This window comes from Peromyscus californicus, unplaced genomic scaffold (genome assembly GCF_007827085.1).
Source record: "Peromyscus californicus insignis strain IS unplaced genomic scaffold, ASM782708v3 Scaffold_5__1_contigs__length_169319896, whole genome shotgun sequence".
Classification (NCBI taxonomy): Eukaryota; Metazoa; Chordata; class Mammalia; order Rodentia; family Cricetidae; genus Peromyscus; species Peromyscus californicus.
Genome location: NW_026294573.1, coordinates 35713574 through 35726901, shown reverse-complemented (window position 1 = coordinate 35726901; position 13328 = coordinate 35713574). Strand labels below are relative to the sequence as shown.

General features: G+C 53.6%; 1 protein-coding gene across 1 annotated transcript in view; it reads left to right on the top strand.

The window, feature by feature from the left end:
• The first annotated feature begins 4340 nt into the window (after positions 1-4340).
• Positions 4341-13328, top strand: part of Slc6a9 (solute carrier family 6 member 9) — a 34478-nt gene continuing 25490 nt past the window's right edge. The window contains exons 1-2 of the mRNA XM_052715290.1: positions 4341-4574; positions 11992-12107. Coding sequence (XP_052571250.1) covers positions 12078-12107 — 30 coding nt within the window. The 5' untranslated portion in view covers positions 4341-4574; positions 11992-12077. The remainder of the gene's footprint in view (positions 4575-11991; positions 12108-13328) is intronic.

The following is a 13328-nucleotide window of genomic DNA, read 5'->3' as shown; positions in this document are numbered from 1 at the left end:
TCTCCAGCCTCCCCCCCCCCCAAGGGCGCTCTCCCCAACGCCATCACTCCCTATGAAATCATCACTTGTATGAAGCTTTGTCCTTCATTCAAGTCCATGAGAGTTACACAGAAAGAAGCCCTCCCCCAGGCACCAGGTCAGCAGCTGGACTGGGAGCAGGGGGTGGTGTCACAGGATCCTCCCCCAGGGTAGACAGCTATTTTGGTGTTGGCCGCTTCACATATAGACACTCCTCTTCCTGTCCTCCCAATCCATAGAGGCTCTAGATTCAGTGGGAGCAGGGACAGAGGGAGGAATTTATCCCACCCCAGGGAAGCACTGGGCATCAGCCTCAGGTCTGGAACCAGCCCTGTCCTCCTCACAGGACGACCAGAGACTCAATATTCAGGAGTCTGAGGAAAGAGGGACCTTCCATCCCATCTCTTGGAACGGCACTGAGGAGGGATCATGGGAATGGTCAGTCAGAGGGACATAGCACCGTAGACTGATGGTCACACGGTAACTTGTGGATACTGCTCCTGGTGACCATTGCGGGCTGACAGGCACTCATTCTCACAGCCCTACCCTTGGCCACGCATGGACTCCAGACAGACACATACTGAACCACACACCAACACTCCAACAAAGACACACATCAAGCACCCCACGTGAGGAGGTGGGAGCCCCTTTGTTCTCAGGGCCATATTCCTGGAGGGTGACACAATTCCCAGCACACAGCAGATGCTCAAAAGTATTTGGCTAAGTGGTCCCCGAATTTTACATATGTTGGGACTGGAGTCGGGTGGGGCCTGAGGAAAAGCCATTCTCCCTGCAGTCCCTCTCTAGACCTAGGTGGGAGCTTTTTGTCATCACTACCTCCAGCCCGCTTCAGCCATGGCTACTCCTCAGCTCATACCAATCACATAGGGCCACCCCTCCCCTTCTCCTCTTTAGTGAACTAGGACATTGGCACTCTGCAAGTTGGATATTCAGAACATTTGGTGGTATAGTTCTTCAGCATTATGCCCACGGGTTTGGAGTCCTCTACAGTGTCGGGAACGCTAGCTTCCTTGGCATTATAAAGCTCTGTTAAAGGTATCTAAGAATCTGGGCATTGACTGCTCTAGAAATTTGGATGACTACCTAGACAGGGCCAGAATCAATGCTTCCTGTCTGTGTGCCTGATTTCATTCAAGAGGGGGGTGGGGTGAGAGGAGATGCCCGAAGAGGCACATGGAGCCCCAGAGAAACTCATGGATCTAAGCAGCTGTTCCGAATTGGGTCAGGGCAGGGAAGGAGTCAGGTCATGACGGTTGGGTTTTGAGTGCAAGAGAGAATGAATTTGAGAGCAAAGCCAAGGCCGGGTCCTCCTAACAATGCTTCCTAGCCCCTGAGGCTAGGACTCTAAGGAGGTAAGGACCACTGACCAAGCCACACTCAAATTTAAGGAAAAGCCCACCTTGAATTTTCCGGCAGAGTGCTCAGCACCCCTCCACCAAGGTGCCTCTAAAAGTGGCTTATGTGTGAGATCCCTCCTCCTGTACCTATGCTGATGCTGATTAAGTCCTCTGAGACACAGGACTTAAGCCTGCTGGCTTGTTGGTGAAAGCATACAGGCACCCAGCCAGTACTGGGGGATCTGATGCTGGGCCCAACCCTCCCAGGAAGTAACTCTGTCTATAACTAGAGGTTCCTGAGACGCGCCTCAGTCCGCAGTGGGTGTGGCACAACACTGACCCGCCCACTCGCTGTCCTGTCCCCAGGTAGCAGGCGGCTGGGATCTGACTCCATCCTTCCTCCTGTCTATCCCCAGACCTGACCGTCCCTCTCTCCCACTAGCTGGCCATGTCTTTTTTTCCTGTGGGCCAGCTGCCCAGAGCGGGGACCTCCCTGCCAGGCATGAAGGCCATCCCAGCTCTGACCTGGGCTAGGCCTGGACCTGTCTCCCCTGGGACCTCATTCTGATTGGAAAAAAACAGACACTCCAGTTCCTGTCTCACGGAGATAGCTTTTCATCAGAGTCTCTCTCAAGCCTCATCTCAAGACCCACTGTGAGCAATTGTGTGGCCATCTGAAGCTTTTTATGATTCAGATGGGTAACGTGCACACATCCATTAATCTTTGTATACAAATATACTTTCTGCTGTGTCACTGTTAACCTAGCAGAAAGCTCCCAGTCAGCATCCCCAGCTTCTCCAAGCCCCTAAGATAATCTTTACCCTCTTACCTTGAGCTTAAGCACTAGGCTGCTTCTGAAATCCCAAACTCTCTGGGAGTACTAACTGCACACCTCCTTCTCTTCTTCAAAGCTCCCTAGGCCTCAGCCCTAGTCTAGTGTGTACCCTGGGTGTCTAGCTCTAGCTCTTAGTATCCCTGCATCAGCTTCCCTTCAAATGGGTTCCTTAGAGAGACCTACTTTCACTGGGCCATTAACAAGAGAGGTAGAGCCAGAGACAAGAGGATTGTCAGAAGTTCAAGGCCAGCCGGGAGCACACAGCGAATTCCATGCCAGCCAGAGCTACATGCATAGTGGGTCATTGTCTCAAAAACACACACAAAGCCCAGCGTGGCTGGCGCATGCCTTTAATCCCAGCACTGGGGAGGCAGAGGCAGGCGGATCTCTGAGTTCGAGGCCAGTCTGGTCTACAGAGCAAGTTCCAGAACAGCCAGGGCTACATAGTGAGACCCTGTCTCAAGGGAAAACAAAACAAAACAAAACAAAAAACACAAATAAATTTTGAAAATTTTTCTTAGAACCCTCTTTTAGGTTCATCTCATTCTTATAAGGAGGAAGGGGGCCTTTCCCCCAATCCTCTCTCTACCTGGTGGCTTCTCCCAACAGCCCCCAATCCATTTGTCTTGGGAGGGAGCCCTTTTTGGATAATCTGGAAAGGAAGCAGAGTAGAAGAGACCGTAAACAATTTGTAGAGGAGTAACTCTTAGTAGGAAAGATGAGAAGTGCTTAGATACTACCTGCCCAGATCCAGGACTTGAGCACACACCCAACTACACAGCCCTGCTGCAGGACCCACAGCTACTCACTCTTCCAGAGGCTTCTGCACAAGCATGTCAAAGGCCACAGACACAACAGATTGCTTAGGTAGAGCTGTGTGTGTGTGTGTGTGTGTGTGTGTGTGTGTTCCTTTCCTACTCTATAGAAACCACCTGTGATGAGTTCGTAGGCGACACTAAAGCCCAAACAGGCTGTATCTGCTGTGCTCAAACTCAAAAGGGACATAGTGTCTCCCTAGGTCTGATCAAATCTCCAGAATGAACAGATTGTGAGTTCCCTGACAGTAGAGAGCAGTATACATGGAGCAGGTCCTGGCAAAGGGCTGCGAATGCATTGTGTACTAGAGAGAGGCAGAAGTGAAGGGGGGTCTTCTGGCTAGACACCTGCTGTCCTTTTCAGTGATTATAAATTAACAAGGTAGATTCTCAACCCCAGTCAGTCTTGTGCAACTTTGACATGGATGCACCTGCTTTTTGGAGCCTGAATGTCAATAAACAAACAAACGTTTCCTGGCTGGACAATGATGAGAACTCAGGGTGCAGAGTGGAATCCGGAGCATGTCCCTCCAGACTGTGGCCTTCACTGGCAGGCAGTACTGTCTGCTTTGACGGAAAGTTGGTGGTTTGCTCAAAGTAAGCAAATGTGGACGCCCAGTCCCGACGCCAGGCCCCACTGCCTGTCTAGAGCAATGCGTTTCACGCGGGTATACATTTCTTTAATTCATCCTCTCCATTTTGCAGAGGAGGAAACCAGGGTTCAGCAAAGCACCTTTTGGCAGAGACTGCAATCCAGGCTCTGTCTCCCGACCTGAGGAAGTAGGCAGCTCCTGTAAGCACTACCTCCTGGACAGGGCTGATCAAATCAGTGTTGGAAAGTTCCTGGAGAAAGGGCTCCCCAGCCTTGCAATTCCAAGGAGTGGGTCCCAGGCCTTACTCAGCTGTGCCCACAGTCTCTAGCGGCGCTACTCCAAAGGGAACGGAATTTGCTCTTGACTTCTCTCTAGGGGGAACGCAGGCGCAGAAGGCCAGGGGCCTGGCGGGCTAACTGCAGCCCCAGCCCCCCAAAGCGCCCCAGGCCTTTTGGCTTCGTTCCAAGCCTAGCCCGAAGGGGAGGACATCTGCTTCCTCCAAGGGTTCCCAACTGAAGAGCAAAGAGTCGGGAGAGAAGGGGACTCCTTCGGCGAGCCCCACTCCCAGGGGTTCGTGAGGATCAATCATCTGAAAGCCAGAGCCACTTGTAATTTTATTCCCTGGTAGGAGGAGCCAGAGTAGTCGGCACGCGGGAGGGAGGAGATGGGACCAGGGCGGGGGAGGGCGGCCAGGGGAGCCGCTCAGGGAGGGGAGGGACTTGGCTAGGTTTCTCAAGCCTTCTTCACTCTCCAAACTTTCACCAAACTCTTAGCCCCCGCCTCCCCGAAACCAAAACACAACAAGCTCTGGAGGAGCGGCAAGCAACGCGGCGGGGCGGGTGGACTGGCGGCTGCAGAGAGCCTCGGGAGGCTGATGCAACTTTCCCTTTAAGAAAGCCACCTGGGCGCACCGCGGTGCGGACCCAGCAAGCCTGGGCCGGGGGCTGCAGTATGGTAAGAGAGCTGGGGGAAGGGGGGTTTGCGGCCCACGCCTTGGTCTGTCCTGTCGTGGTTCTGGGCGTTTCTGTGACTCTGGGAGGCTGAGCCCCAGGACCAGCGTGTGGCTGTGTGTGCGGTGCGTGGATGCGATAGCGAATGCTTGCGGGCATCTGTGGCTAAGAGTGAGTGCTAGCACCGGGAGGGATGTCTGTCTTGCCGCGAAGGTCGGGGTAGGTGCGCGAGTCTGTGTGTCATCGCTGTCACCAAGGAGCTAAAGCAGACGGGAAGGGGGGGGTGCTTTTGGCATGGGGGGGAGCTGCGTGCCGACGCCGGCTCGGTCGGGGGCGGCTGGCGCGGGGCTGTGCGCACAGCGCCGGAACCGAGGAGTGTCTTCGGTCCGTCTGGGGCGCCAGTGGGTCTGCGGCGGGCAGCGGGCGGCGGGGTCTATGCCCGGCGTGCAGCCTCTCGCCCCACCTCCTCTCCCAGCCGTCCTGGCTACCTATCTAGCGGCCCCAGCCGGCGGCCTCCCTAATCTGCCCGCCCACTCGCTCGCCGGGTGCTGGTTCCCGCGCGTCCGTGGTTCCTGGGAAGCAGCGAGGAAGAGCCCCAGCGCCTCTCCAGCTCTCTTTTGTCCGCGACTCGCGTGGCTGCGGCAGTGGGAAGAGACTGCGGGCGGGGAGTGGTTTTGGGGGGCTGCTGCTCGGGGCGGGGCGGGGGGGAAATCCGCACCCTGCCTCTCTAGCCTTCCTTCTGGGCGCGCCCTGGGGTGAGTGCGGGCGGCCACAGGTGAGGCCTGGGTTCCCGCAGCTCCGGGGCGCCGGCCCCCAGCTTGCGCCCCGCAGCAGGCAGCCACGCACGGGCGGGAGTGGAGGCCGGCGGGCCGGGAGGGGGCTCGCCCGCAGACCCGGGAGGGGCCGAGGACGGGCGGGGGCGGGGCAAGGGGGCGGGGCCCTCGGCACCCGGGTACTTTTCCACCGCGGGGGGCGGGGCGGCCTCCTCCACGCCAGCTGAGAGGCGCACACGTGGTGGCTGATGTAACGCCCGCCCCCCAACACACCTTGCACCCTGATTAAAGCGGACCGGTCTCGTTTCGAGGAAGTGGGCACTCCGGGCGGTGCCGCGGCTCTAAAAGCGACCGCGCCCCACACTGCCGGCCCCCGGGCCTTGGAGTCGTGGCCGGGCCAGCGGCTACTTAAAGGGGCCGCACCCCCTCTCGGGCCTGCTTTCCTCAGGCCACGCCCCTCGCGAATCGTTCTTAAAGGAGCTGCATACCCACCCAGCGCTCTGACAGCTCCTTCACAAAGCCTGTTCTATTTCTTTTTTTTTTCTTTTTTGGTTTTTCGAGACAGGGTTTCTGTATGTAACCCTGGCTGTTCTGGAACTTGCTCTGTAGACCAGGCTGGCCTTGTACTCAGAGATCTGCCTGCCTCTGCCTCCTGAGTGCTGGGACTAAAGGCGTGCGCCACCACTGCCTGTTCTGTTTCTTAATTGAAGCAAGTCCGAGGCTATGACCGCTAGAAGATAAAGGATAAGGGGCAAAGAACGGGCAAAAAGAGCTTAGAGACATCCTCAAAGTGAGAGGCAAAAAATGGTTAGAGAGTGGGGCCGGTTCTAGGGACCAGTGGAGAAAGCTGAGCGTGCGTGCCCAAGTGTTTTCAAAGACCTCAGAGAAAATGCACCCTGATTTGAGTGCAGCCGGACTGCAGCGGTATAGCTCTGGGGATGCAGAAGAATCATACTTCTGCCCTGGCAGAGCTCTCCAGCTAGAGGGGGGACTCACTTGGACACAAGGAAGCATGCTGCTCATGTGACCAGCATGCTAATCAGTACCCTGCATTCACGAGGGGTACTGTGGACCGGTTGACGGCCGCAGAAGGTGGAGGAAGGCTTCATGAAGACAACGGCCTGGGGACTGGTTTTGAAGTAGGTAGGCTATGTACAGGTGAAAACCGGGAACTGAGAGCCTTAGAGAGCTGTTGCCTGGGCAGAGGCAGGGAGGCAGAAGCTCCTGAGGAGGCTGAAGAGTTTCACGTTAAGCAGATGGCAGCAAGTGGCTAGCTTGGGATCCCAAGCAGATTACCTTATGCACCCAACACTGTCCTGACGCTTCTCCACGATACTGAATGGGGACTATGCCTCCTCCATCCAAACTGTGAAGTATTCGAGGTCAGGGAGACCTGTTACCTTCAGTCACCAGTGAGAACTTGGTTCAGATGGACCCCTAAAATTGGTCTACCTAGGGGCTGGAAAGATGGTTAAGAATGCACACTGGGCCTGGAGAGATGGTTAAGAGCACTGGCTGCTCTTCCAGAAGACCCAAGCCTGATGGGTTCCCAGAACCCATGTCGAGGGGTGGGGTGGGGGTGGGTGGGCTCACAATGGCTTGTAACTCCATCTCCAGGGAATATGATACCTCCATAGGCACACATACCCTGTCTCTACTCCACCCTTGTGTGGGTACACAAACATAAACACACATACACACACACACACACACACACACATAAATAAAAATTAAAAATACGTTGGGCAGTGGTGGCACACACCTTTAATCCCAGCATCCAGTACTCAGGAGGCAGAGGCAGAGGGATCTCTTTTGAGTTCGTAGGCCAGCGTGGTCTACAGATTGAGTTCTAGGTCAGCCAGGGCTACACAAAGAAACCCTGTCTCAAAAAACAAAAAACAAATTAAAAATAAATCTTAAAACAAAACAAAACAAAAATCCCGTATACTGCTCTTGCAGAGAACTCAAAGGTTCCCAGCACCCATGTTGTGGGGCTCCCAACCACCTGGAACTGCACTTCGAGGGGAATCTGACTCCTTCCCTGTACTCACGTGCATATACTCACACACGTGCACATAATCAAGAATAAAAATAAATATATTGTTTTATTGGTCCACCTGACTGCTTCCTAGTCACCATGAAACCAGGAACTTTAACATGGGCACATTAATGAGTAGATCTTTGACTGCAGCCTCTGAAACCATATGCAAAAACAGACCCCTCCCTCCTTAAAAAAAAAAAAAAAAGGTCCATTCAACAGTCCCATTTGGGGAAGAGGAAAGCCACAAGTTAGGGGCTCTGTGACTCTCTCAGTATCAACGTGGGTGGCTCAGTTTGTCCACTTCAGACCTCTTCCCTCTGTCACCAGTGTTCTTGTCCCCAGGACGGCTCCAGCTTCCTCTAATGGCATCAGCAGGAAGTAGAGCCCCTTCATTTTCTCCCACCGCCCGCAGGGAATCAGTTTATTACCAAGTTCCATTGTGTTACTGTCTCAATCTCTCCCTCACTGCGCCCCTTTCCTCGCACCGTCGCTGATTTCATGGCCCGGGCCCCTTCCATCACATCTCGTTCCTGCCTGATGCCTTCTCTTCCACAAATGCTTCAGGGTTTGCTCTACACTCTATTGAGCGAGTCATATTCTCTCTCTCTGTTTTTAGTACTTGATTGTGTGTGTGTGTGTGTGTGTGTGTGTGTGTGTGTGTGTGTGTGTGTGTGTATGTGTGTGTACCTGAGTATGTGTACAGTGTCCAAGGAGGTGAGAAGAGGGCATCAGATCCCTGGGACCTGGAGTCACACATGGTTGTGAGCCACCTGTAACTGGGAATCGAACTCGGGCCCTTTGAAAGAACAGCAGTGCTCTTAACCACGGAGCCATCTCTCCAGCCCCTTGGTTTATTTTTGTTGTTGCTGTTGTTTGGTTTGGTTTTGGTTTTTTGTTTGTTTGTTTGTTTTTCAAGACAGGTTTTCTCTGTGTAGCCCTGGCTGTCCTAGAACTCTCTCTGTAGACCAGGCTGGCCTCAAACTCAGAGGTCCACCTGCCTCTGCTTCCTGAGTGCTGGATTACAGGGGTGTGCCGCCACACCCAGTACCCCTTGTTTTTGTTTTAAAATAGGGTTCTTCCTATGTTGTCCAGACTAGTCTCATGCTTGCAGGTGCAGATGATCCTACCTTAGCTTCCTGAGTACCTGAGACTCTAGGCGAGTACTGCTACGCCCAAGGAGTGATGCTTTCACAGTGCCCGTTCCAGCAATCCATTTCCCTCCCACCTGATCTAATGCTTAAAAGCCTCTAATAGCACTAGTGACCTCAGGCCTCAGATGGCCATCCAGACCCCAAGGGTCCTTGCCCTGCTTACCTATCTATTTTGCCTTTCTCTTTTGCGACCAGAGCTTTACCAGTTTCATATTCTCCATCACCTCTGACCCCTTCTTCCCTTCCTTAGCATTGCCAGTTGTCCTTTGGCCCAGAGAAGCCTCCAGACTGTCACCTGCTATGGAGTGTACATACAGTTTCTTCCAGCACACTCTTTATCTCCATCTGTAATTGTTTAGTTTGACATTCATCCCCCCCACCCCCACCCCCTGCTGCCCTACCATCTAGGATGCAGGAAGGTGCCTAGCACGGGTCTGGCCCAGAGGGGACCTGCAAGAAATATTTGTGGAACAAATGAATGTAATTGTAGCCAACCTTAAAAAGCCTGCTAAACGTTGGCTGTGTAAAACCCTAGGAGGGAATTGAAGCTTTGGGATTTTAGGAAGATTAATGGATGGGAAGAGAGGAAAATATGGAGACCTTGTAATAGACACCGAAATTGGGCAGAGACCCCCGAGCTTAACAAGGAAGTTATAACTAGCCGTATCCTCCAGCATGAGAAAAGTCAGATTCAGAGAGGTTGGATAATGCTCAGAATCGTAAGTAGTGAGTACCTGAGGCCAAATCTAGCCCAGGCCTATCAGATCCCAGAGCTGAAGTCTTCACTATACTCTGTAGTGACCATGACCTGCTGCGTGTTAGTGTTGCTCCATGCATGGGTTGGAGCAGGTCTGGGGTCTGTGTATTTCGGGTCTTTGGACCTAGATGAGGGCCTGGCATACTATAGGCATTTGATGGGTACTTAATTCCTCCCTCCTAGTGCTATGGATTCAACCCAGGGCCCCCAGCATGCTAGTCAAGCACCCCCACTGACATGTACCCCTACTACTCCATTGATCCTTTTGAATGGATGGATAGGGCCATTCCCCAGAAATGGTAAAGGCAGGAGAAGCCACCAAACTTCACACCACTTCATTCTCCTGGTGCAGATGTTAATCAGTCTCATCCTTACTAGTGAGTGCATAAGCTACCGGAGGGCAGGGACTGCTTATGCGGTTGGTACTCAGTACTCCAGTGACTGCCTGGGTGTGATCAGAGATGTCTGCTGTAAAAGTTGTCTCAAACCTTCCAGGCTAGGCATTGGCCTCTCTGCAAACCCCAAGAGAAGCTTCAGTGTGTCCTGGTGAGAATACTCGTAGATGCAGACCTAGGATGGTCTCAGTTTACTGAGCTGCCCGGAGGACCTAACTTCAGCCCAGGAGGTGGCTCAGAATGATATCACCTGCCATGGTTGCTAGCGTCTTTGTCATTATTGGCCCTGGACAGAAAAGAAGCAACTCTGGGAAGTCAGACCTACCTGCTGACGGGGTCAGTGACTGAAGAGGATACAGGTATGACTGCCTTTTAAAGGGCATCGTCCTCTTGTGACTGTTATCAAACGACCAAAGCCACGAGAGAACACCTGTGAGAGGCAGAATCCAGCCCTAGTCACTGGTTACTTCCCTCCTCATCCCTGCCTAGAGAAAAGGAAACTAAGTGGTTGGGACAAAGGAACCAGTGAATCAGAGGCTGATTTGTATAAGTAAACAGTGGCCTACCTTTCCTCCAGACTTGGACTTCCTGTGGGTGAGAGGTAGCCTTGGTAGGTGGCTGTGGGTGACACAAGTGATTCTGAATAGACTTTGGTGTGGAGATTTATCAGTGGCAGAGCCATATCTTCCCTGGGACCGGCCCAGGGAAGGTTTAACCTCATAATCCGCCTAACCCCAGGTTTTCCTCCCATGACTGAGCTCTTCAAGGCTCCCTAAAGGCTGATCCCTCCCGGACCTGTTCTGTCCACATCTGGCACTGATGCGTGAGCTTTGCCACGTGCCTCGCTCCTCCCATTTTCCCCTCCTCCTCTCCAGCTCACCTGCCCACCACTTACATGGCTCTTAGATGCTTCCCATAGACTCCCAGGTTGACAAGAACCTCATTCCGGGACCTCTGTCTCACCAGCTCCCCTTTATTGTAGCTCAGCTATACTTGCTAGCTGACTTCTCTGCTAGGACCTAGGCCCAAAGGGGTAAAGGAAGCTCAGTCCCGAGCCCTCAGGTAACCACTGACGTGGGGACGCTAGGCTTAGAACCAGATGTGTGTGATGTGAGATGCTAAGGGTGTTCCTACAAGGTTGTACAAGAGCAGAAAGGGAGACGCTGCTGCTCGTGTTGCTGGAGCAGTTGGGAAGGGCTACAGAGAGGAGGTGACATTTAGGCCCAGTCCTAAAGGACTCGCAGAGTTTCACTTGGTACAACTAGAGGACCGTGTTGTAAAATCGAGAGATGTGACTACACGTGGTGTGTCCCGCATGACCAGTGGCACAGCAACAGACCCAGCCATCCTGGAGCCCAAACTGAGTGGCACTAGTCAGGGTCGGGGGCATTGTGGTTGCTTGGTTGGGGAGTGTCCACTGATCCAACACCGTCACCCCTCCCCTCCTGGGGAAAGGTTGCAGCCATTCACACAGATGATGAAGGACTTGGACCCCATCCCAGTTCTGTGTTCATTTTTTATCTTTTATAGGATTGGGCATCTGGAGAGTCAAAAATAGACCTTTGCCCATTGGGACAGGAAGCCTAGAGAATAAGGGATCTGGGGGCAGGGAGGGTTGAGAAGGCAGCTAGGAAAGGGCTGGATCCCAGGGTCACTCAGAATGGAGCAGGCTACAGACTGGCCTGGCAGAGAGCCTGGGTATAGAGCGAGGGACCTTAGGTTCTTCTGACTGGTGCTGTGGGGGGCTCCGTATCGTAAGCATGTTATGTTAGAATCCAGCCTCTGCTCAGATTACAGTATCTGCAGTGGCCTCCTCTCACAGATACCCACAGGCTCCGTACTGCCACACTGTGAGTCTCTAGCTAACAGACATCCTGTGGCCAGGATCTCTCACCTGGTGATGCCCACTCTGGGTATTGGTACTATCTCATACTCCTTTCCCCCTTCCCTGGCTCCTGCCTAAGAATGGCTTAGGCTGTGAAACCATCCCCATCCGCAGAAAGGGTTAGGAAGAGACTCCCACTGCTGCCATGCAGGCTCCGATTCCTGTCTTCAGAGACCCTGCCATGCTGTCTGTCTCCGGTGCCAGGACCTGAATTGTCTTTGTCTGCCTGTGTGTCGGCCCATGGCATTAGCAACCTTTCTAATAAACTTCTTATTCCCTGGTAATCCCTCTCAGTGTCCTCCTTACCTCCCGCCTCCAAAAGGGGAAAAAAAAATAAAACCTCTTACATATTACTTGTTCCGGAGGGCCCCGAGGGCCAGCCTGGTCTAGAGCCTTACCCCACTCTGTTCTCTCCACAGCTCTTGAGGCCTGTTGTCTGAAAGGCACCGAAAGCAGAGTCTGCAAGTGTGATCCAGGTCTGCAGATTCAGCAACCCACTGCCACCATGGTAGGCAAAGGTGCCAAAGGAATGTTGGTGAGTACAGGGGCCAGACTTTAGGAGGAAGGGCTATCATAAACACTGCCCCATGCCATCTCCTGCCAGCTGCTTATCTTGACAAGAGGGCCTAAGAGGTTCTACAGGGCCGGGGTTGGCACTACCATGGCTCCCAAGCGCCAGGGCTGCCCCAGGCCTGGGCAGGTAGCCCCTTACCCAACAGGTTAGGCAACACCAGGCTCCAAGCCCGCAACTGGGCTGGTTCTACCATAGGCCCAGCAAAGGCCTGCCAAGGAGCAGAGGGCATCTGTCCCATCTTGGTCATAAGAGATACCGTAGAGTGGACACAGGTTGTCTTGTTGAGAGGACAGTAGGCCACCCGCGACTGTACCCCATGCCTACCCAATGCTGAGCATGCTCAGACCTGTCCAGTTCCCCCTGCTTCTCTGCGGCCTTCTCACCGCAGGAAGTAACAAACGCCTTGCTAGGTTTTTCGGGCGACTCCATTCCTCTACGTCCCTAGCCACAGCCCTCTTTTCCCGTAGGGCTCCGGAGAGGTGCTGGTGAGGCCCTTCAATAAGCGAGAGCCTAGGTTAAGTTCCCCACCCCCACCCTTTTGAGGTGGGGGTCTCACTGTGCAGCTCTGGGTGTGTATGTGAGACTCACCATGTACATGAGACCTGCCTGCTTCTGCTACCCAAATGCTAGGGGTAAAGGCTCAGATCCTTTCTCCAGCCCTGCCCAGAACCTCCAGCTACCAGTCCCTGGCTCAGTTCCTCATGCCTGCCCTAAAGTGAACACCTTCCTTCAGAATGAGTCTGAACATGCGCAGCCATGCTTGGCCCTGGGTCATGTTCCTGAGGAAGAAGTGAGACTCACTGGTGGAAGAGGCAGGTTGGCACTGGATGCAGGAGCCAGAAGGAAGTTGTAGATCCTATCCCGAGTGCTGGGTTGTATGTTTTTTTCCTTGGGATCTTGTTTCAAGGAGAAGCCGAACTGGGCAGTTACTGAGGTGGAAGCCTGTGACAAAAGATAACCCCCTTTCACCAGCCCCCACCCATCTGTGCCTGCTCCTGCTTTCTTTATTCAGTGAAAGGCTGATGGGCTTGAGGTCTCTACTGAGCCCTCTCCAAATGGATTCTGTCTCTCACCAAAGATTTCCGTGATTACAGGGCTCTGGTCTTGAACAGATTGGGAGAGGGTTCAGATTCTTTCTCTAGCTCTGTTCAAAGCCTTCAGACACCAGCCCTTGGCCCCTCA